At 29.7% G+C, this 25,360-nt stretch overlaps 1 protein-coding gene across 1 annotated transcript; it reads right to left on the reverse strand.

The window, feature by feature from the left end:
- Positions 1-788: 788 nt before the first annotated feature.
- On the reverse strand, positions 789-23,147 carry LOC123258523 (putative uncharacterized protein DDB_G0285119). Its single transcript, XM_044718596.1, has 4 exons — positions 21,431-23,147; positions 18,180-19,771; positions 2,787-2,947; positions 789-1,705 (listed from the first exon to the last, which is right to left on the reverse strand). Exons 2-4 carry the CDS (start codon positions 19,072-19,074, stop codon positions 1,646-1,648), a joined length of 1,116 nt encoding a protein of 371 aa, XP_044574531.1. The 5' UTR covers positions 19,075-19,771; positions 21,431-23,147; the 3' UTR covers positions 789-1,645.
- Between the last annotated feature and the right edge of the window lie 2,213 nt (positions 23,148-25,360).

A 25,360-nucleotide genomic window follows, 5' to 3' on the forward strand; every position in this document is an offset into this window, starting at 1 on the left:
AGATTTTTGGTGAGTTGCCAATAATATCCAGCCCGTTTCAACCAATCGGCTGAAATTTAGCCGAGTGCCAAATCTAACGAGTCAATCGCATCGACTCTAACCAAAGTTGTTTTAAAAAGTACATTTTAAATTCTTTAGCTCTCTCCTGGGAATTTAAATAGTCTTCTTTAATTTTTATTTATATAATCCCCCGCAAGTACGTCATTAGAGCTTTGCAAATCTTGTTAATACTTTAGTATTCGGTGATTTATTTATTAAGTTATCTGTCCGACGCGATGGCCTCGTAATACACTATACAGATATTTTGTCCAATTTATAACAATAACAGTTTTAATAATAATAATAATAATAATAATAATAATAATATTGTTTTTGTTTCTAAGAATCAATGGGCGAGAACCAAAAATAGATGACATTACTAACTCTAGTGAAATTTAAGCGTAATTACAGTCATGCATGCATGCTTTCAATACTCAAGAGGTTGGATTATGCCTTGCGTAATATCAAAGTCCAATTAAGGAGGTCTTTTCCCTGCCAATTTGGGATTATAATTCTAATTAATTTATTTGATAGTTTATTTTGAAAATTTTTTAAAAGAAAATTTTATAAATTTATTTTTGTAGAAATAATTAAAATCTTATATAATATTTATTTTTTAATTATTATTTTCATTAAATTTTATTTAATTAGAGCAAAAAGACTTCCTTAATTAATCAACCGTTATTTTAAATAATAAACAACAGTTTTTATATCATGTAAAAACATATTTTATCATTTCAATTATTATAAAATAAATGAATATTTACATTTGGCAATTATTAAAAAAATTAAAGAAGAAATTATAATAAAATACTTGATTAGTTTTTTCGCTAACGACAAACAAGTTTTCACAAGGTACTTTTTGTGATTAATCTGTCAAACTTGTCATCTGTCGCTAATTAAAGTTTATAATAACTTTTGTTAATGAGTTTACTGTCTAAATTTTGAGATCAAGTCAACAGTTTGCTCAATTAAATCACCCGTTATACTAGAGGCTGTACAAATAGATGGACAGTCTTTTGACTAACCCGCGTTTAATTAACTCAATGAGTAGTTTATTTTAGAGAAAGTCAATTTCGGCCGTGCTTAGTTTTTAAATCTGCAGAATTAATTACTGAATTTAATTAAATTTTAATTTTTAAACAAAGCATGGCCGAGAAGTTGCAAACATTTAGAAGATTTATATTAATTACTAATAATAATAATAATAATAATAATAATAATAGTAATTATAAATACTGTTTAGTATATTCAGCCTGTTTTACAAAAAAAGTCTGCTGAGTGACGGAAATTTAAAATTAATGAATCTTTTGCAAGAGCCGCTAACAGATCTGTCAAAGTATTAAACAGAGTAGAGAAGAAGCAGTAGAAGAAGTAGAAGAAGAAATATTACCGATCATAGATGGACGTCACTTGCAACATTTATTGATAAGTTGAATTTAATTCCTCTTGTGTTCTTCTTTTTTTTTATTTTTTCATTGTTTTTTTTTTCTCTTTTTTTGTTGATTTTCTTTTTTATTTTGTAGGTTTGATCTTTGATAATTAATGAGTCGAGCATGAATAATAAATGTAGAATAAGATAAGGAAGAAAGTAACAAAGATTTCCTTAGCGGCCTCTGACCCATCGCAGTAAAGCCTCTGCCAGTACGTCCAAATGTGCCTTTGTCTGTAACATAAAAATAGAAAAATGTATTAATACATTTGCGTGACTCAAGAAAAAACTTACTTTATATACACTGAATACTTTATATCTATATATGTACAGATATATCAGATTCTTAACAAATGCAATTTTTTACAGATAAAAATAAAAAAATTTAAATAAACTGTATAAAGTTTAAACTTTTATGAATTATGAAAGCAAGAAGAAAAAAATTGATTTTTTACTATCTGAATAGTTAATTGATATGTTTTATATTTTATAAATACCAAGTGAGAAGATTAAAAATTAATCTACACAGAAAAAAATATTTCAATCAAGTAAATAATTTTGAAGATTTAAGAATTTTTCTCTGGATTCAAATTAATTTTATTTTACTATACATAATTAAGAAATGATCTTGTATCTCGTGAACTATTGACATTTTTAAAGATATAAGCTCATCCCGGTGTTATACTCATCAAGACCTTTCATTTGAGTACCCACATCAATTTTTCATATATTCATATATATTATATATATATGTATATATGAAAAATATATAAAAATGCATGTGGGTACTCAAATGAAAGCTCTTGGTGAGTGTAACATCGGGATGAGCTTATATCTTTGAAAATGTCAACCGTTAAAAAAGTACAGTGCAATTTAACATAATTAAGAAACGACCTTTTATCTTGAGAACTATTGACATTTTTAAAGATATAAGCTCATCCCGATGTTACACTTATCAAGACCTTTCATTTGAGTACTCACATCAATTTTTCCTATATTTATATATACTAAATATATATATATATATATATATATATATATATATATATATGTATATATGAAAAATATATAAAAAATGCATGTGGGTACTCAAATGAAAGCTCTTGATGAGTGTAACATCAGAATGAGCTTATATCTTTAAAAACGTCAATATTTAAGAAAGTACAGTGCAATTTAACAAAAGTCATTAATTAATAAAGCAAAATTTTATTTATTTATATTTTACAAGTCTCGGCAGTCACATAGTGACTGCAATGTTGCTAGTATTTTTAATATTGAAATATCTAAACTGATATTGTATGCATGTAGTACTTACAGTTTTGTAGAACATGCAGGCCTGTCGGTCCTCGTCTTCTCCAGTAGGACAATCGATAAATCCGTCACACAGGACGTGATCGTCGATGCACCGATACCTGCCCATTCTGTCGGGCGTCGGACAAGCAAATCGTTCCATTCCGTCCTCGGATGACGGGCACTCTGAAAATTCAAATAAATCCATTCATTTATTCCCATAAAATCTCCAAGTTGATTTAATAGTTGATTTAAGTTTAAACAGCCAGCGATTCTAATTAAAAATTAAAGACATTATTAATAACAATGATAATAATATTCGTCATGCGCAACAGGTGGAATCAAAGAGGAATTCTTAAACAGAGTAAAGGCAAATTCTTCAGAATCTGACATTGAATGAAACTAAAAACTTGTTTTATTAAATTATATTTAAGAGCAATCGGGCAGACGCGAACAGTTATTGATTTTTTTATTATTTTATTCGTCCTTTCCATTTTAATTGTTTTGAGTGATTGACGTCAATGAGGGAAGCGATTCAATGGCTAACACTCAAATAAAGCTTTCAACTTTCAACCAATGGCTTTCGAATTTACTTATTTAATATTGTTATTAATTATTAAATTATCGGATTTTAATAACTCTCGTTTAATTATTCGATTAATTGCTCCATAAATATTGTAATTTTTGAGTGCTAAAAAAAAAAAAAAAAAAATGATTTAATTATAATTAAAATAAATTAAAGTTGATGTTATTTTAGCAAACTCTGTTAAATTTTTTTTTTATCAGTTCGGCAAAAGAAATACGGTTTGTTTTTCTATGAAGTTTTGTTAAAAAACACGTCATTATTTACACAAGTATGCATATATAAATTAAAAAGATGTTAAAATAAATTCCTTGGGGATTGGATTGCGTGGTTTTATTCGAATAATTTTCCAACATTAATATTTTAAATTCTAGTACTCTGGGGATCATTAAATCTCGTGACATTGTATTATATTATATGACGTTATCAAATTTATTTTCATTGTAAATTATAAGGTTGTAAAAAAAATTTTGAAAAGTTTTATAAATAACTTTTTATTACTTGAGCAATCGAAAATCTATTAAATCGATGGTAATATAGATCTTAAATATTTACAGCGTAATATTATAAAGTTTTGCGGTAATAAAAATTAAGTTTGACAGGTAATATCTATTTATAACGGTATTAATACCGCTGAAAGATAATTTAAAGAACATTAAATAAAACTTTTTGATTATTACGTAAAACTTTGCATCAGAAATGTATACTGGCGTGATGAATCAATTTTTGGCATCGATATACATGTTAGAGATTATCAAGTGCTCAAACTGGTTTATTGCATTTAATTCCTCGACTCGTGCTCGGAATATCGGGACAGGATAGTAGCAGAGAGTGCAAGGGGCGGCTAATTGCGAAACTGTGTAGGCTGCAGTTGAACAAAAATAGTTAATAGTTATGGTTATAATAATAATGATGATGATAATAATAAAGATTAATATCCATTGAATTTAGGTGTAGAAAGTGCTAAAGGTAATAACTGTTACATCCCTTGAGGATTATAACCGTCCATACAGAAATGGCAAACGGTCACGTAATCAACACTCTACTCGATGTGTTTATTTTCAACTACCCTCTGTATTCACGCTCATTCACCTCGTTACTTTTACTTCTTCTCTTTAGTTTTATAATTAATAATCATTCCAAATTACAATTATTTACTCTTCTTTTTTTTTTTATAAAGTATTTATTTTTGATAAATGCTTTTGTAAATTAAAAAAAATTTTTTCATTTTTATTTATGGCTCAGCGAATTTTTTCTGGTGTAAAGTTCAAAAGTGTTGGACTTGTCATTATTGTTCCATTGATATGAAACGAAAAAAAAAAAAAAAATAGCTGTCTGTTTTTGACATATAGATGAAAAAACCTTTGAAATATTACACACGATTCAATTAAAAAAAATTGTTGATAGTTATTCAAAGCAAATCTTTTGATTTTTCTTTAAAATACACAGAAAAAAAATTTTATTGAATCAAGAGAAAAATTCTTGAACCAAGAAAATATTTTTGAAAAGTTTAATTGTCTTGAATCAATTTTTCTACTCAAATCAAAAAGATCCACCATGAAAAAAAAATATTAAAAAAAAACGTGTCGAAATCTATAAAAAATATATTTTAAATATATTAAAAATATGTATAGTAAATATATTTTTAATAACTAACTTTTGGCCGATTTTCATAAATATTTTATATATTTTAACTATATTTTAGATATATTCAAAATATATCTTAAAATATATAGCTAAAAATATAAAAAAAAATATATTTTGAATATATCTAAAATATATAAAATATATCTGAAAATCAGCGAAAAGTTATTTATTAAAAATATATTTACTATACATATTTTATATTATATTTATAGATTTTTAATGTACTTAAAATATATTTTTTATGTATTTTTTTTATATTTTTTTTCATGGGGGATGAAGTTCTTCAAAATTGTTTACTTAATTAAAATAAATTTTTTTTTCTGTGCATAAAAAAAAATAGATGTTCCAAAAATTTTTAAAGGCACTTTATACTACTATCACAATACATGTAGCCAAAAATCAATATAAAAAGCAATTTGATGAACAAGGTAGGGCGGAAACTTCCTGGGAAAAGCATAATTGAGAATTATGATTTTAAGCTTTCGGCAAAATAAACCCGTCAAAATGAAGGTACATTAACTATTCAATACACGAGAATAATTAGTTATTGTTATTAGTACATTAAAGCTTAATGTCAAAATGAATATAATTAAAATATTGAAATACTGGCAACAAAGTTAAGTAATTATCCAAGCATTGATTATGTTTGTCCTCGAGTATCTAGCTCGTTTCACCAACAATAATACAACTGACATCGCAACCGATAAGTCTCTTCAGGTTTGCTTGCACGGGTATTAAATTGCAATAACGAGATACCTCGAGAGCCGAGAATACAAAAGCTATCTAATAAATTTAATGCTCATACTCGGTATACTCGCTCGTAATACCAACAAAGGTAAATACACTTATACTTACATACACTTTGGTGTATATTAGTATATTTGCCTTGGTGCTAGACTCTGTGTACCTTAATCCTCCCTCGCACGTACTACATCCGTCTTATGGAGCGCGTAGCATGCTATGTCTTTACACACCCTCGGAAATCTCTTTCGGTTAATTAATCAAATTTCTCCTTCTACTTTATCTAATTAATTACCTCAAAAAATACGGAAAAATAAATAGCTCAACCTAATTTTATAAAAATATAAAACTGTATGAATAGCGGGCCAAATTTAGCCGGACGGAAGTTGATAAATTTTTAAGCGGAATAAAAAATTAAGTAGTTCTAGGTCTTGGGTGTGGTAATATTAGCTTCTGTGTCTTTTAATAATAATAATAATAATGAAAAAAGTGTGCTCGGAGACGTACATGACACTAGCAAGTATATATTTAAGTATTGATAACCGATTTATCGTTCTCATTCAGCACATGACAATGTTTAACGACCTACATTTATAATCATTCAAACTATAAATGAAAATAGTTATTGTGATGATACATCCGTAAATTCAAGATGAAATTCATCCTTTCCTTTCTCGGGCAGGTGACATGTGAATTGTAGAGATGCCACAGGTAGGTCGCGAGCTTTTTGTACGATCGATACAATTTTATTTCTATATTTAGACCTCTATTCATTTCATTATCTCACGTACCGCACAAAGGATTTACTACTTTTATACAATTGACCTCTGGTACATGACGTTAAATATACATATGATCCCACAGCTAAATATTCTTTTAGATCTTTTAAAAAAAAATTTTTTTTTAATTCAAGATTTTACTGAATAATACACTGATTGGAGAAGGATTTGTTTATAGTTAAAAATATTTGTTAATATTTGACAAATCATTTATCATTAGAGACCACTTTTTAATATCAAACAAATATTTCTTAGTATTTAAAATGATTTGTTTGTATTTAATAAATCTAATATTCATTTATATTAAATATTAATAAATTTTTTTAAATACTAAGAAATATTTGTTAAGGACTAAAAAGTGGTCTCTAATAATCGATTTGTTAAATATTAACAAATATTTTTAACTATAAACAAATCCTTCTATATCAGTGTATTTTTACGGAGAATTATTTTTTCCATTTTACAGTCAAATGGTTGAAGTTACGGAAAAATTGGATATACTGATAGGATTTATTTGTATTAAAAAATATTTGTTAATAATTAACAAATCATCTATTAGACTACTTTTTAGTATTAAACGAATTTTTTTTAGTATTTAAAATGATTTGTTTGTATTTAATAAAAAAAAAAAAGGTCTTATCAAAGCGAAAAAGAGCATCGTTTAAAAGATATAGAGCTTTTTAGGAATTAATTTTATAAATATTGAAAAATTAATAAGTTTTTTAGATTTTTTAAATTACTAAATTATTTTTTATGTCAATTTAATTTCTGTAAGAAACTTTATGGATTTTTTAGTCTAAAAAGGTAAATTTATTAAAAATAAATAAATTCTTGTATTGGATAAAAGTTATTTCATAAAAATCTAATAGAGAATTTTTTTAATACACTTCTAAGATGCCAATAACTTTATAATTTAAAATGTAATTTCAACTTTGAGAAACGAAAAAGTTAAAATACTTCACACCATTAAAAAAAACTAGCTAAATAAAAAGCAATAAAATATTGTTTTTAATAAAGTTTAGACTTAAAGAATATTTAATTTAAAATTTTCTAGTTAAACTTTCACGAGTTTCATAACTATGCTGCTATTCTTATTATTCTTATAATAAATATTTTATACCTGTATATATTTAATAGCGTGTAAGTACCTAAAGTCACATAAAATCTCGAGACACGATAAGTTAGATGGTCAAGTGATAAATCAATATCGCAAACACCACCTTATATAATACTTATAAGCTTATAAATATAAATTATAATAACAATAAACTAAAGTCACCATTCATTTTTGGTTTATTTATACACTAGCCCCATTGCTACAGTTAATTTACAAAAATTTCCATTAAAATTCCCCAGTCATTGTTTCTCGTATCAAAAACCACGGGCTTGATTTAAAAACTTTCGAGCTTGGTCTATAAATATTTTTATAATTATCCATAAAATAGCTTGCGTGTTTACTTAAAAATAAAACTAAAAAAAAAAAAATTAAACAGCAGGTAGTTTGCTGACAAGAAGTTTAAGTGTATTTTATGAATAATATACTGTGAATTTTTTTTTTTTAATTTATAAAATAAATAGTTGTTGATTTTTAAATTATTATAAATAAAAATTAATAATATTTTTTAACAGTTAAATTAATATTAGTCTCACCGATAGTCAATTTATTATGATAAGTATTTAGGCTGCATTCGAAAATGCTCTATCTCTAGATAGATAATTAAGAAATGACCTTGTATCTCGTGAAATATTGCCATTTTTAAAGATATAAGCTCATCCCGATGTTACACTCATCGAGACCTTTCATTTGAGTACCCACATCAATTTTTCATATATTTTATATATTTATATATATTATATATATATATGTATATATGAAAAATATATCAAAAATGCATGTGGGTACTCGAATGAAAGCTCTTGATGAGTATAACATCGGGATGAGCTTATATCTTAAAAAATGTCAATAACTATAAGAAAGGACATTGTATCTTGTCAACTAATGACATTTTTAAAGATATAAGCTCATCTCGATGTTACGCTCATCGAGACCTTTCATTTGAGTACCCACATCAATTTTTCATATATTTTATATATTTATATATATATTATATATATGTATATATAAAAAATATATCAAAAATGCATGTGGGTACTCAAATGAAAGCTCTTGATGAGTGTAACATCAAGATTAGCTTATATTTTAATAAATGTTAATAGTTAAGAAAGTGCAGTGCAATTTAACAAAAATCATTATTTAATAAAGCAAAATTTTATTTATTTATAGTTCATAAGTCACATAGTGACTGTAAGGTTGCTAGTAAATATTAATTAACAAATGACAGCTTATATAGTTGATAAATATTTAAATTAATTTATCTATCAGCAAATTGAAGCCATGAGATAATTAATATATTTAATAGAAGCGTCAAGTCATTGTTGTGAGATAATTAATGAGATATCACAAATTAATCACCCTCGAATAAATAATATAATGAGCAGAGGTTCACGAACTTTATACGTAGATCGTCAGATAAAGAAAACAATGATTCTCTGAAAGTGAATAGCAAATTAAATGTTAAAGGTAGAGTGAGCTAGACGTAAAGTGAATGCTCAGAGTAAAGTGGTCAATCTTAGCTTAGTTATAATAACTAGCTTTTCTATTTTAAAAAAATAAAAAATGTAAAAAGAAAATCTTGAGATAAAAAACAAAGTTTAAAGACTGGAATAAAAAAAAGCTGGAGAATAAAAAAGGTTAAGCAAGAAATCAAGAGAAGAGTGTATGGAGGCTTCGTTCAATGGGGTGGTGCTCTAGTTCTAAGAATTCCCGGGCGCTCCCTTCTTTCTCTAGCTCATTTCTTTGGCCACCCCTGCAAGCTCTTCTTCTCAGCCATCTAGTCTAAGAGACGCCAGTGTGACCTCGGAGTGTTTCAGATCCCTTACTCCACTCAAGCGCATGTATATGTACATTTTTATATCTATGTAGCCGCCGTTTGGAGAATCTTCAGATAACTTTATCCCATACTAGAATCCAGAGGTTACACAGAAAGGCTTTTGCTTGTTACTAAACTCGCAAACGGAAGAGCAAGGTATAAAGGACCTTAATTGTATTACCCGGCTCTTATTTATATAACTTTACTTTATATTAATAATTACTTGAGTTCAAGGATTTAGATATATTTTAAAACGGGGCGTGGATATATTTTACACATTTTATTATTTCAGAGATAAGTTATCTCGCTCTAAAATCAATTTATATTTTTTATTTGTGGTCTATTTATTTATTTTTATGTTTTCTTCATTTATTTGTTTATTTATATTCCCTTTTTTTTATTTATAACAACCGCCAAGGATAAACTTCGATAAATAATCCAAGATTTGATGTCTGATAAACAATTTAAATCAATAAAATTAAACAAAAGGTCACGCAACGAGAAGATTAATTGAATGAAGCACCGGAAGCACTTTACTTTGTCTCATTAAACAGTAATTTTTAATCCGACAATGTAAAATGAGGAATTGAATTAAAAATTTATCGGACAGATAAATAAGATAAGGATGGATATTTTTAGGATTTTATTGAGACATTATTATTCTTTCGGGAGCACTCGGAATTAATATAAATGTGTGGGTGTATAATATATATGTTGGGTAGAAATCTACCCTTAATAGTATACACAATTCGTAGGTTCTATCTCGGCAACTGAACCGCAAGGTATAATTTTATTGATTACAGAGCTATCGTGTAAAGAGGAATTCTATGAACAAATGTTTCCCTCAAATTATAGACTCCGCAATCGACTGTTGTTTAAGGTTAACTCACAATAATTGTCACCTGGTTCCAAGTGTACATTGTTAAAAGCCATATATCCGAACAATGAAATAACGCTGGTTAAATAATACTGTTTGTTAAACCCACGCAAACTTTTTGTTGTTAAAAAAGAGATATCCGAGAAAATAACTTACAATAGGCTTTAAAACTCTTGATAAATTTATTTCTAATGATTATTATGTACCAATTGAATTGTTTTTATATCTTCTATAAAATTTTCACACCAAACAAATGATAAATTTATTATTTTTTTTTAGAAATTTTGGATTTTCAAAATTACAACTTCGCGTTTATATCCCAGGACTTCTCGGGGGATTTTAGGCTTTAAAACTCTCGATAAATTTATTTTTAATAATTATAATAAATCAATCGAATTTTTTTTACATCTTCTATAAGATTTTAAGGCTAAACAGTTGATAAGTTTATTATTTTTTTAGAAATTTAGAATATTCAAATTTACATCCTTGCGTTTAATTAAGAACACCCTTTCAAATGTTGAATTAATATTCCAAGTCTATTAAATTTTTATAGAGTCTTTTTCGTCATAAAATTTAACGTTCCTAATTTTTGAAAAATTATCAAAATAAAGTTTTTAATTATTAATTCTGATCTATTAAATTCTCTCAAACTTGGAGATAAAATTTTAAGTATTCATAAAAACAACGAATTTATAATTTTATTATTAATTTATTTACTTCAATTTTTTCATCTACTGTGCGCTATAAAATTAAAAATCCCAATTTTAAATATTACTTTTTAATCACTTAATTACTTTTATTAAATTTAAAAATTTCTAGTTAAAAACTGGATAATTATGTTCTCTTAAAGTTCAAAAATAAAATCAATGATTACAATTAAATAATTACAAGTTCAATAAATAATTATCAAAGGTGTTAAAATTACAAAGTAACTAATACGACAATCGTATTAATAGGATAAACCAACCGCACAGATTATGTAATCACAAGTAACCTCGATTTTATGTTACTAGATATTTAATGTGAATGAGTTAAATAACAATCGCCGTCAATGGATCGTGAGTATTATCTAGTTTAAATTAATGCTTCTATATACGATCACTTTATAAATAGATCTGATTCTGTAGATAGACTGGTCTATCAATCTATAATTATTTGCATGTTGTCTAATATTTATGATTGTTGTATCGTCAGTAAATAACAAATGTTGGCTAATCCCACAACAAACAAATTAAACTTTTATGCCAATGCCTAACAATTGTTTCATAGAATATAATCTGCTGGTGAGAATAAATCAAAATCATTGATGAAGATTGATGTAATAAAGAACGAAAATATCGAGAGTATAACAGCGCCATTCATTAAATTTTATAGCGCGATTGTTGAAAGTAATGACTGTTACTCGATATTGGAATCGGAAAATATAAATAAACAATGGGGCGTAAAAAAAAACTATGATTGCTGGTGCGTGAATTTATTTCTATGAGCATCAAAACAAATTTTCGAGAATTGCTCTATCAGTTTATTTTTTTGTAGCTGGAAAAAAATATAACCTTTATGCGCATTTTTACTTTTAAATTGAACGTGACATAAAATTTCATGTAAATAAAATTTATAGTGCACTTTTGGTTAAAAAAAACTACCGAGTATCGAGTGGGAGGTTAAAATGTTTCTTACACCGATGACATTTCAATAAAATTTTATTCCGCCGCGAGGAACAAAATTTAAAAATAATCTAACAAAAATCCCCAGTAAACTTTATAAGAATCCAGATGATAATTAACACAGCTGCTAATTAAATTCCGCTTGAATATTCCGTATAATTTGAATTGAAATTCAGAGCGCGAAACTTTTAAATGAATAATTATTAAATTAATAAAATAAACAACTTCCTTAATAAAATATTTAGTTGAAATAATTATTTTGGAGGGAATTAGCGCGTCGTTTAATTCAATGGACGATGTAATTACAACACACGTGAATAATTAGTTAGTTTATTAACTGTCACGCCTCCTTACAAATCAGCGAAATAATTAGCTGGACTAGTAGAGAATAGAGTCGAGATCTGGTTTAATTCAATTTATGATTCGGTAGCACAAACTCTGGTTTAGTTATTGTTATCATTAAAACTAAACAATTTGTTGTTACCTTTGACCTATACGACGAGTCAAACTACCTGAATACGACGTATACGCTTGTTATAGACATTTCTAACTGACAGTTAGTACACATACGTACACTGCTCTATTTAACTATACAATTTAACATTTAAACGCCTCTGTACGAGATACTTGATGCGAAATTATTTTATAAAATATTCTACTCGGACATTTTTATTCCAATATTGCAACTAATTAATTATATTTTTCATTGTTCACAAATTTCACAATTACGGCTATTGTGTTAGCTCTTTCGTGTAAATAATAGTTTATTTTTTATTTTACCTTAATAAATGCAAAATAAATTTTTTTTTTCCACTACAATTACTAAATTTTCAAATAAAAAGGATTATTAAATTAAATAATAAAATCTAAATAACAAAACAGTGATATATTTTTCCTTTTCAGCGGGTAATTTAATAGGAAATAGAGTCTAAAGAAAGAAACAGTTGGATTTTAAGAAGATACCGTCGGTAAAATCTAATTTTAAAAGTTTACTCAATAAATTACAACTTTCTCCATTTAATTAACATAGCTAAATTTTACTTTTTTCTTTCGAGGAATTATTCCACGGATAAATTTCATTTTATACTTTCCTCCTACGTGTAATTCTATAAAAAAAAAATATATATATATATAAATAAAGAAAAAAAAAAAAGCCATAATCTTTTAAAGTTTGAAAATTCAATAAAAAATTGAGTAAAAGTATAAAGCAAAGGCTATTTTCGAGCTTACCCTATAAATAGTGAAAATATTTATAAAAACGGAAGAGGAAATGTATTAAAGTATAGACTCTCGATAACCGCAGTCTTGTGCTGGCGCATACACAGGTCAAAGCACCGGCTGAGCGATGGGGTTGTATGAGGTACTACCCGAGGATGTGTAACGGGAGTAAAGTGGAAAAAAAAAAAAAATAAATAAAAACTCGGAAAGAAAGGCGATAATAGAGGAGGTAGGCATTGGGCGAGTGGAAAGAAAAATAGGGAATGCAGGAGCATGCCACTACACCCAGTAAAGAGCGTACATAGTAGTCTAGTAGTAGGAATGGATTGGCAGTCAGCCGAAGCGCCCCTAGTGAGTGCAATGGTCGCTTAAGAGCGGCGCCGCTTATGTCACCCTCACTCCTTTCTTCACTTCTTTCCTATACTATCGCCTACGGCTACATCTGCCCCTATTCACTCTGAGTAAAAGTCTAGGCTCACTACAAGGTCCAACTTTCTCTGTCTGGCTAATAAGAGGCTTCCTTTGATTCTCAAGAAAAGATGTAAAAAAATATGTATTTATTGCATCTATCGATTTGATCCAAGTTCAACAAGTTATTGTCGACTTTAATTTTTTAATAAATAGTTGGATTTAAAATTACATCTGGATTTAATTGGAGAAAAAAAAAAACCACGAGCTCTTGAGGGATATTTAAGTGTTTCAAAAAAGAAATAGGTCAGTAAAACGACACGAGTGAAAGCTCAGCTCGTTTTTATTAAACATAAAAATTCTACTGGGGACAGAAAGAGTTTTTAGATTTGAGTATCGATTTATTCACAAGTAAGTATACGGTAATGGAGAGTTTCGAGCTTACATGTGATAACTTTGGAAGGTTATTTCCGTACTTTTTTAAATGTTTTATCTTACTTTTTTTCCATTTACTTGTCTATATATTTTCCTTGTCTCTGGTGTATATTTTCCCTTCTTTTATGACGAGATGAAATATTCACCTTGGCCTTATTGCTCCCGCTGGCCATTAATTATGGTCAAGATTCTCTTACTTTACTTCCTTGTTTTCATTTACCGTTTTTTTATTCTATTTATTTTAGCTTACTTCCTTGTTTACCAAACTTACATAAATAATCCATTTTTAAATTTAATGCTCCGCTTAATAATTCAGCCACAACTGATTACTCTGTTTTAATTATTTATTACTATTTATTCATTTGAATTTGAATTTTTAATTTTTTAAATAATTGATTATTTAATTTATAGAAAGTCTTTGTTTATTGTTAAATTTATCTAAAATGGAAGAAAAGCTCATTGTTAATTTAAAACACAATAATGAATGTTTCTATTATTGAAAATCATCAATACAACTTTCGATAAACAAACAGCATTAATTTATCAGTTAATAAAATTATTTAATAGGTTAAATATTTTTCTGACAAAAAGTCTGTGAAAATACAGGACATAACAATTGATAAAAAAAATAAAAGAGCGGTACAACAAAAGAAAACGTACAATAAATAAAAGATTCCGTCAAATGTTATCTCATCAGTGTTAAAGCATCTACAAGACTGAATAAAAGAGATCGATAAAATCACCAGCGCAAATAATGCCGACATTTATTCTCAATAATGAGTCATGTTAAACATTATCTTCCCGGTTAGGTATATTATTAAAGCCCCCAGCTAGCATAAATCTCAAAAACAATATTACTCTTAATGAAATTTATCGTTCAATAAAAAACAAATGGGTGTCTCGGTAAAGTTGTTCTTTAAAATTCAAAGTAAATAGATATTTCAGGCACGTCTTTATCTTAATAGAAATATTTATGAAAAAAGCTTTTGAGATTTTGTTCCAAGAGTATCTTTGAGCTGTGAGTGACGGATATTAAACCCCGGAGAGCTTTGAAATTGTGAAAGCTCAAATCACCGCTGACTATAAATCATAAAATATAAGAGTTCGGGAGAGAGAAGAGAATAGGAGCTGGTATGGATAGGAACAACTTTTACTGACATGTCGCTCACGATCGTTACCACTGATTTTCTCAACTGAACTCACCCCCGACTTTCAGAAAGACCGATACTTTTTCCGTCGCGCCGTTTCTTTTTATACCTATCAAGCGCGATCCTATTTTCAAACATATATCTCCTTCTATATTCTATTTTATGTCTCATATATATATTTATATCCTTGTATCTCGTGACGGGTACACTCATACCGGTACATCCGAGGTGATTTATCTTTTTTATAAACTACAGTTATTCACACAGCAGGTATTAACTTAGATTATTTTATTTATTGTCCAAGGATTTTACGAGCTGTAATCTTTAAATTTCCTTCATTTATCAATTTCTATCTCTAAGATAATGCTCGGTAATTTATTTTATTTTAATTAAAATCTTAACAACAGAAATATTACTTTTTATTTTAATCCTAAATAATAATAATAATCATCATCTATATTATTAAGAGAATAAGAAAAATTTAGTGTCATTGCACAGAGTTTGATTTGAATTATTTGTGCCTTTTCAAGGTTTCATATTTGTTTCACCGATAGTCAATTTATTATGATAAGTATTTAAGCTGCATTTGAAAATACTCTATATCTAGAAACATAAATAACAAAAAACCTTGTATCTTAAAAAATATTGACATTTTTAAAGATTAATTTTTCATATATTTTATATATTTACATATATGTATATATGAAAAATATATCAAAAATGCATGTGGGTACTCAAATGAAAGCTCTCGATGAGTGTAACATCAGGATGAGCTTTTATCTTAAAAAATGTCAATAACTAAGAAATGATATTGTATCTTGTGAACTATTGACATTTTTTAAAATATAAGCTCACCTCGACATTACACTCATGAAGACCTTTCATTTGAGTACCCACATCAATTTTTCATATATTTTATATATATATGTATATATGAAAAATATATAAAAAATGCATGTGAGTACTCAAATGAAAGCTCTTGATGAGTGTAAATATCAGGATGAGTTTATATCTTTAAAAACTTCAATATTTAAAAAAGTACAGTGCAATTTAACAAAAATCATTATTTAATAAAGCGAAATTTTATTTATTTATAGTTCACAAGTCTCGGCAGTCACATAGTGACTGCAAGGTTGCTAGTTTTTTAATTAATCAATAATATGTAAAACAACAAAAAACAAAGTCAACCGAAAAACTAATTAACTGATGGCTAAAAATTCCACATACTCATCACTATTATAATATAATTACATTTTTTTCTTCACCGGTACCTTTTATGTTGGTCATATGATATTATATTTTTTTATATATATTTTTTTTTATTATTATACCACTCTTTTATCCTCCCACACTCGCTTCAAGTTAACATATTTCACGTTTTTTTATCCCTTTATAAAAATGACACGACGTTATATATAAAGAAAATGCTTATTTCACTAGATTAATTAAACAAGTGTAAACCTAAGCGGTTTTTAAAAAGCGAGTTATTTATTAAAATTGTATTTGCACAAAAATAGCTCGAATATTCACAAACTTTACTCAACACTGAAAAAAAAGTATAAGTCCTATCGCGCAATACGTTTATGTGTATGGCTTATACCCATGTTAAATGCGCCATCTGTATAAGCTATACGCTTAAACGTATTGCGATAGGACAGACTTTTTTTTCAGTAAAGTGTTAAAGTCCATTAAACCGGCGAAATACGAGCAACAAGTGGGACATAGTGAAAGAGAACATTATACACCAAATTATGTATTTAATACTTGAAACTGAAAGGATTATCTAAATGCAACAGACAGCAAGCACACTCGAATTTCCCCGACGTTCTAATGCCAGTGTTTAAACACAAACAGACGCCGCTCTGAAAGGTTGCGATAAAAGGAAAAAGAAAAAAATATTTTTCTCAGTAAAGTTGTGAGCGTTCAAAAATTAATGAGAGTACGCTGGTAACTTGCAAAGTGCATTTACAGGAATAATGTAAGACAGTAAAAGGGATATTTTAAAACCTTCACACCTTAGACGTTAAACTCGAGACCTTTGTGGTAACATTAACCATGACCCGCAACAAGTATATTAATGTTTGCCATAAAAACCCTTCGGTGTAACTATTTTTCTTCCCGCAACACGAGCGCAAAAACCCGAGATCAAAGTGGCATTAATCCTAATTACTTTTTGTTGCCTTATGGTTATAGTGGATTAATTAAGGAGTACTTTTTATCTCGTCCTTGGCTTACAAATATTATTTTTTATCGTCTTCGGGTTAAATTCTTATCTTTTCGAGGATTAGAATAATTTTTATTTGAATAATTATTTTCGCTATGGGAAATATTGATTTTTTAATTAAAATAACATTACGAATATTGGAATAACGTCATTAGCTTCTTTTTGATATCATAAAAATTGATATAATTTAAAAGTAATTCATCGTTGAACTCAATTATATAGAAAAACGAAATTTCTTTTTTATTAATAGAACTTTCCTGTTGAATTTATAAGTCAGGTAAAAAAGTTTATCGCTTCTGCTTCAATTATTTTATAAAAAAGTAACTTGAATAAATAATCATAAAATTCTTGATTGAATTTATAAAAGGATTAATTAGCTGTCAATAAATACAATTTAAAACCGCTAAATAAAGCTAATTAATTATTTAAAAAATTCAAAAATTTTTACTGCAAATAATTTCGCCGGTAAAAAATTTAATGAGCCAGCCTGTAAAAGTTTTGCGCAAATAAACACCTAAAATAAAATATACCGTGGAACAATTTAATTTCTATAAACCCACGGATATTTCATAAAAATGAGGTTCAAGAATAAATTCACCAGCTGAAGAAGCAAAAAATAAATAAGTTTAGCTTAAAATGAAAAAAACCAACTCATTAAAACTTTTAAAGGAGCTTATTACTGAGACGAATAATAATTAACAGCAAAATCTAAAAGATAATAATAAGCCAAGTCTAGAAGCAAGAAAATAACGATAAAAACTTACCAATTTGCGGAACGTCGTACTGGCGATTGCCACGCGCAGTTCGAAGCATTAGCTGGGACGCCATGCTCCCCATGGCAACTTCAGGGATGCTCGAGCCTAGGAACGGGGGTGGCTGTCCTTGTTGGCCCGTAGAACGGGATTCACCGGGCTTTCTCCGTCCCCCTGCGACCTGATTCCTCTTGCCCAGTGTCCTGGCGTAGGCATTATTCCCGATCCTGTTGGAGACATCGCCGTTGCCCTGCTGGACTTTCCACGGGTACTCGACCACATCGGGCTCGAGGGACCACACCGAGGAGCTTTTAAGCGGCGTCCTCCCGACCAATTTGTTATCATTATTACTGTTAACTCTTCTCTCCATAGATCGTCCATTCAGATCATATTGATTTACAATACTAGCACTAGCACTAGCACTAGCACTATTACCACTACCACTACCCCTGTGTCCACTCGGCAGTTCATCAGAGTCACCTAACCCACGTTTATTATCATTATTTTTATTATTATTGTAATTACTACTAGCACTAGCATGACTTAGGCGTCTCCCCGGACCCGAAAAATCTCTACGAGTGTCAACGTTCTCCATTACAGGACTAGATAATTTATTTACAAGTACTTTATTATTATTTATATTATTATTATTAGAATTAAAACCACGGGAATTGTCGATAAAGTCTCTCTGGTCGTAGAGATTCCACCCGGGAGACAAATCGTAAACTGGTTCGTTAAATCTAAACGATGAGTCCGATTCACTGGATAGTTTATTGGGAGCACCAATTGACTGATCACCGAGTCTCAGCCGATGATTGTGATGGTAATGGGAGCCAGCTCGGTTCCCCAACGTCAGCGCCAGCCCAAGAGTCATGTAGCACATCAACCAAACAATTTGACCCGCCATTTCGAATCTCGGTTTATCTTCGTCACAAGGATTACCTTTTATTTATTAACAAATTATGTTAACAAGTAGCAGGCGGTAACATTAAACCCCGACTCTCGAAACACCTCCTATAGGGGTTGCTAGCACCCAAAAGTCTAGTGTTTTAGCACAGCTCGTTACCACAAATCGATTGTCGACAGTAAGTTATTATTAGTCATATATTCGTTGTGCTTATCTCGACGTATGAGCTTTGTACGTGGTTCGAGTATAAAAATCCGAAGCAAGAAGGAAGGCTTTTGTCGCTGGGAATAAAGGATTCAGGATAATACCAAATTCGGAAGGATCGCTAAAGTGAAAACGATTAAGACAGGAGAGACTGAGAGGAGAGAGAGAGAGAGAGAGAGAGAGAGAGAAAGAGAGAGAGAGAGAGAGATTGAGAGAGAGGCTTACGGCAACTGAGGAAGATAATTGAGTGCGCAAATAAGAGGAAGACTTGTTTGAGGAGCGTTTGGAGAGGAGTTGAGTTTACGAGGGAGGAAGATTCAACCGAACTACCAAAAAGCTGTCGTTTTATTTTTTACTTTTTATAGTCTTGCTCTTCCTCGCTGTCCAGGGTTTAATACCTTAGCCTCCAATTGTTAACAATTATTAACAGTGTATTAACGATCTTCGTACTCTTGTTTGAGTGGCTCCCGAAGACGATACTTTTTTCGTCCTCCTGAAATCAGGTCATTATTACAAAAGTGCGTCCTATTGCTTTGTAACAGAATCTCAAAAGCGAGTGCCGAATAATAACAGTGAGGTTGGTACAACCGGTGCTTATTGTAAATCTCAATAGTGAAGATGGTTTTGTGCCGGTATCGGTGCTCGCCATCGTGATCTTCGTGCATTTGGTGCAGGTGCGAATGTGCGGTTATATTATTTTAAAAAATACTTAATAATTAACATTAATATTGCTTACATTCAAATATTAACAATAAATAATAAATAATAAGTTATCATTAACTTTAACCTGACAAACTAAACGTCAGAACCCTATAAAACGTGGGTGGGTCTTACACGACTTCACCCCTCATAAAATTCCCCGGTAACCTTCACTCTAGCCCAACTACTACCATCTTGCAGACATTTATGTCGATCATTATTGTACATACACATATATTTTTATACTTAAATAAGTATTTATTTTTATGCTTATTTTGTTATTCCTTAGGTTTTTTTTTTTCTGTTTTTTTGTTTTTTTTCTACTTTGTATTTAGTTCTCCAACACGATATTATTTAATACTCTCTAGATAAATATACTCATAAAAATCTATACTTTTTTTTTACTTTATACTTTTGTTATTAAATATTTATGTCAATAAATATATAATTATTTCTCTATCAACAATGCAACACAACAACGCGCGTCCTTCGCAATCAAAAAACGTACTATTTAAATATTTACTCTATAGACATCTGTATGGACGGCATATCTATACATATACATATAATAAATATATCTATCTATATATTTTTTACCAAAGAACCTCTTCATACATACATAAATAAATAAATCCTATATTTCATGTACGTGTATAAGTATATAAATATTCAATCTCAATTTTTTTTTTTTTTTTTTTTTTTGTAAACTTTACGTCGGTGGAAAAAGACGCTATAAATACACACTATTTATTCAAAGTTTTTCTCTCTAACTTTTATAATAATAATAATAATAATAGTTATAGTAATTTTACCATAATATACATATAAATGTGCACTTTTGCATGCTAAGGCATTTGGTGCATTAATAATTACCGTGGATAATAATATCTGTGCGTTTACACATGTAACACGTGCTCAGTGGTGCTTATTAAACACAAGTGCAGTAAACAATAACAATATTAATATAAATAAAATAATTATTGAATTAATGTATAAAAAACGACTTAAAATTACGTGAAATATTTATTTTTGGTTCAAGTATCACAATTTAGTGGTTTGCCAGCGGTATGTAACCCGTTTTAGTACTAAATAAAATAAAATAAAAGTAACAATAAGTTTAGTATGAAAGTAAGTATTAAAGAAGCGTAGAGTTGAGCGGTGCAGTCGACAAAATGCCAGCCGGGTCTGTGCCCTCAAGCGTTTTTAGTTAAACTCTGTTGAGGCAACAGTGGAAAAGGGCCGCGTGTGCTCCGGCGTAATCAACAGGTGTCTCAAAAGTGCATAAAAAATATAGAGAACTATTGTCAGAAATAATATATCATCACAGAGGATTCAGAGGCGTGTGTGCTTTCTGTGCTTTCAGTTAAATATTAATATCTAGGTGCTTTCATTATTATTATTATTATTATTATTATTATTATATCACTGCTGGATAGTATCTACTTTTACGTACGCCTGATTATTTGTACACTTCGCTCCTGGTTCTGCTGTTGTTTTTGGAAAATAAACTCTTGCTTTGTTATTCTCCTGTTGGTTGTTGGCTGTTAGTAGGGGCTCAAGACGTTAACGTTAAAAGCTCTGAATATTAAATACCGGAGATGACGTTGCTCTAGCTGTTATGTAAGTACTCGATACTAGACAGCTATTTAATATTTAAATATTTATCGTGTGTTACTTTAATCAAGGCTGATTGTTGAATGATGTCGATAACTGGAGTAACAACTCGTCTCATTTATTTTTATTATTTCTATTATTGAGTATTGAGTATTGCAGTGAATACAGCAACTGCTGATCTAGTGACAATCCGTTGACTGAAGTAAAATATACCTGCTGGGACTAGGTTCACTTGCTAAGATTTTATTTCCCCTTCTATAAATCCAAACGCCCTTCCACCCAGTTCACTGATTCATTTATTCACCGTTGAATTTTTTAAATATTTTATTTCGATAAACTATCGGTTTCCTTGACCACTACTTTATTGTGAAGAGTGTCGACGTCAGCGGTAGCGTGATTACAACTCGTGTGATCATTCACACCACTGATTTTTTACAACTCTATTAATTTGTCTTGTTTACTTTAATGTTGAACGTGTCCTTTTTTTCTCAGAAAAAAAAAAAAAATCTTCTCTTTTTTTTAATAATTATTAAAATTCCTCTCTTTCTCTCTCCTGCTCTCTCTCTCCTCTCCTCTCTGTTATCCTCGTAAGCTTGAGTTTTGAGTCGTTTGTTCACATAATAAATCCCGGCGGTTGGACTCTTGGTCACTTTCTCAGTGGAACAACACTCACTGAAATTCAGTCACTGATTAATAACACACACTGTTTAAACTATTTATCAACCCAGACTCACTGTTTGCTTGAATTACTGTCACTTGTACGCTGCCATAGTTTTAATTCTGTTACCGATCAACGAAACTAAAATCAAACCCGGTAGCAAAAACTTTAACTAAATATAAATAAACTTTATACTCAGGCAGTTTTTGAGTTTATAATTAAAAAGATCAACATTTTTTGCCAGCTGACCTCAGGGCTTGCCGGGCGAGTAATATTAGACATAAAACTCGTTTTAGATTTTAAATAAGAGCGATAATGTCTCTGAGGAAGAACCAACAAAATTATAAAACAGCTTCCTCAAAGCGGGTGAATAAAAGTTTTTTTACAATCGTTTCTAGTCATTCGTTTGCTCAGTTAAACAGTTTTAGTTTTAGCAAAACAAACCCAAAAGTTTTCAACAATAAAATGCCAACAAATATCAACAGAATAGAGAAAAATTCACGTTAGTTAACCACAAGCCGGAGACACATGAAAAGTGTGACAGTAATTTAATTAAAAATATATTTAGAAATATTTTCCATGAATATTTCTTGTCCATCAGTCACGTAATACGTCGTTCGTTGAGTGTAAAGAAAAATTATTTTATTTTATCTGTTGGTAATGTTTCCCGGCAACGCGACAATCAGCCTCTACAAAAATCTGCAGCTGAGCCGGAGCCGTGAAGCTGTATAGTGAGCGAAATCGACGTGGGGAGGTGGCGATCGTTGGAGGGTTGGGGATGATGGTGGGTTAGTTTAGCGAGCGAGCCGGCTGGCGCCCTCACCAGAACTAACACCCACGCTGCGCGTCTAAGCCCCGTCATTTTAATGCGTTGCGCATCCCCCCCCCACCCTCCCTTTAAGTCTATTCAAACTCTTGCACCCCCACTCTTGGCCCTCACAACCACCCGTACGACGGAGCCCTACACCGAACCAACCCTCAACCCTCAACCCTCAACCCTCTACCCTCTACCCTCTACCCTCTACCCGTCCTTCTCGAGCAACAGAATAATAATTCTGTCACCCTTTACCCAACTTGTCGAGCTATACGCTCCTCTTTGTGCTTCTCGTCTCCCGGCTCACCCTCTGCTCACTCCACTGCTCTTCTCTTTTCTTTTCCTTTTTCTCTATGGCATATCCATGCACACCGAGTACAGACACCCTCTTATCCGGCACTCTCTGTCCTCTTTGTCTCTCTTCCTGCTTCTAGATTTAACCCACAACCTCCCGACGTCACCATACAACAACTACTCTACTCTCGCACCTTAGAGCAGCCGCGACGACACCCCCTTCACGCGCTTTAACCACTCTGGCTTATTTTACCTTTTCTGTTGTGTTCTTTTTTATTTTTATTTTTATTTTCCTTTTTTTTTTTTTAATTTTAATTTTTTTTTTATCCGAGTACGCAACCGATACCTTGAGGCTCTTCTATGTAAATCACACACCACGCAACAGACACTGGATGTATAAATTTAAAAGGGAAATTAATACCAGTGAAAAAAAGTAAAAACGGAATAATTATTTTTGAGTTAAAAAAACTTACGCTTTGTCAGCCCCCACCCCCTCCTTTTCTTTGCCAATGATATTGTGTGTATCAGTGCACAATACAAGCTAACCATAAATGAATTTATAAGGCTTTTTTTTATATTATTCATCAGCGCGATTTCAAGCATCAGGGATTTTATTTACTGCGTCGTATTTCCCATAGCCTTGGACTTAAAACATTAAATTTTAATGTCACTTTTTTATTATTTTTTCCGATAAATAGAAGGCTGGAGGGAGCGCTTTTGAATTTTAATAATAAATCAATCCTTGGTCTATAAGTTATCAATTGTTACATTTGGCTTTTCTTATTATGTATTATAATTTATGTGATTGGATTATTTTATTTATTATTTATTCACTTCCACATTTTCAATTTATTATTGGATTCAATTTTTTTATCCTGGTATTTTGAAACGTTTTTTTTACTATCGATTTATTTATATAAATTTATTTTTACCCTTTCATCGAATATTTTGTAAATTAAATATCAAATTTAGGTAAAATTCCATTTCCTATCTCGCGAATCTCATTTTACATGCTTGTAGGTTTATATATTCCGGGAAAATAACAAATATATCCGAGTATTTCATCCCGCTGTGACATTACTAAAAAAAAAACTTAATGGAGTAATTTTAAAATATTTAAAACTCGACAGTAGGATATAAGGACTAATTAAAACCTAAAAAAGAGATAGTTCTTTTTTCGCGTTAATTTAATGAGAAGCGTTTGCATAACTTGTAATTCACTGGGTGACCTTTCAGGTGAATTTGAATAATAAATTTCTCGGGAAAGAAGAAATTTATCCAGCTTCAAGATTTATGGTAAATTAATTTCACCGTTAAAAAAATCTTATTTAATGAAATGCCTCCTAAAAATGACACACCTTTATACCCACGTACATCAGTGCCGTCTTTTTCAATCTGATGTCGCTTTCTTGATAATAGAAAAAATTTCCGATACCCTTGAGATACACGGGAAGCATTCAATTGATAGATCCATCACTTTTTTTTATTTTTTTATGCATTATATACTTTATAAAAATTTTTCAATATAAAATTCGATATTTTTATAACTTCTATAAACATTTATAGATATATGTTCGCCTCTTATCTATCTACACGATTGTAGGTAAATATTTAAGCACCTATTGATAGCTATTAAAAAAACAGAAGATAAATATTTAAATGCGATGACCTGAAAACAGGTAAAAAAAATTTAAAACCATAAAAGTAGGAAAGATCAAAGGTTATAAGTTAATTTGTTTTGTTTTCTGCACATGTTCGCTATTTTTTATTGTTATTTATTGTTTTTTTTTTTTTTTTAGAAAAAATAGTGAACGTTAAAGGCGCAGTAAAAAAAAACAAATAACTTTCACAGAATTTTTATTCGTTACAGATAAAAATTTCAGTTGTCTTCAAAAGCCGTTGAGTAATTTTAAAAATTAACGAGACAAAAGGAAATAAATTTCAAAGTAAAAATATTTAAGGGATAAAATATAGAACATCAGAGTTGAGTTGTTCCAATGCTA

This window comes from Cotesia glomerata, linkage group LG2, assembly GCF_020080835.1.
Source record: "Cotesia glomerata isolate CgM1 linkage group LG2, MPM_Cglom_v2.3, whole genome shotgun sequence".
In the NCBI taxonomy this organism is placed as follows: Eukaryota; Metazoa; Arthropoda; class Insecta; order Hymenoptera; family Braconidae; genus Cotesia; species Cotesia glomerata.

What these genes read in the sequence shown, in the direction of transcription:
- LOC123258523 (XM_044718596.1), bottom strand. Translation starts at nt 19,074, where the DNA reads ATGGCGGGTCAAATTGTTTGGTTGATGTGCTACATGACTCTTGGGCTG. An exon ending in GTACGACGTTCCGCAAATTG is followed by an intron (nt 2,948 to 18,179) that starts GTAAGTTTTTAT and finishes TTGAATTTTCAG; the next exon opens with AGTGCCCGTCATCCGAGGAC. An exon ending in CCTGCATGTTCTACAAAACT is followed by an intron (nt 1,706 to 2,786) that starts GTAAGTACTACA and finishes TTTATGTTACAG; the next exon opens with ACAAAGGCACATTTGGACGT.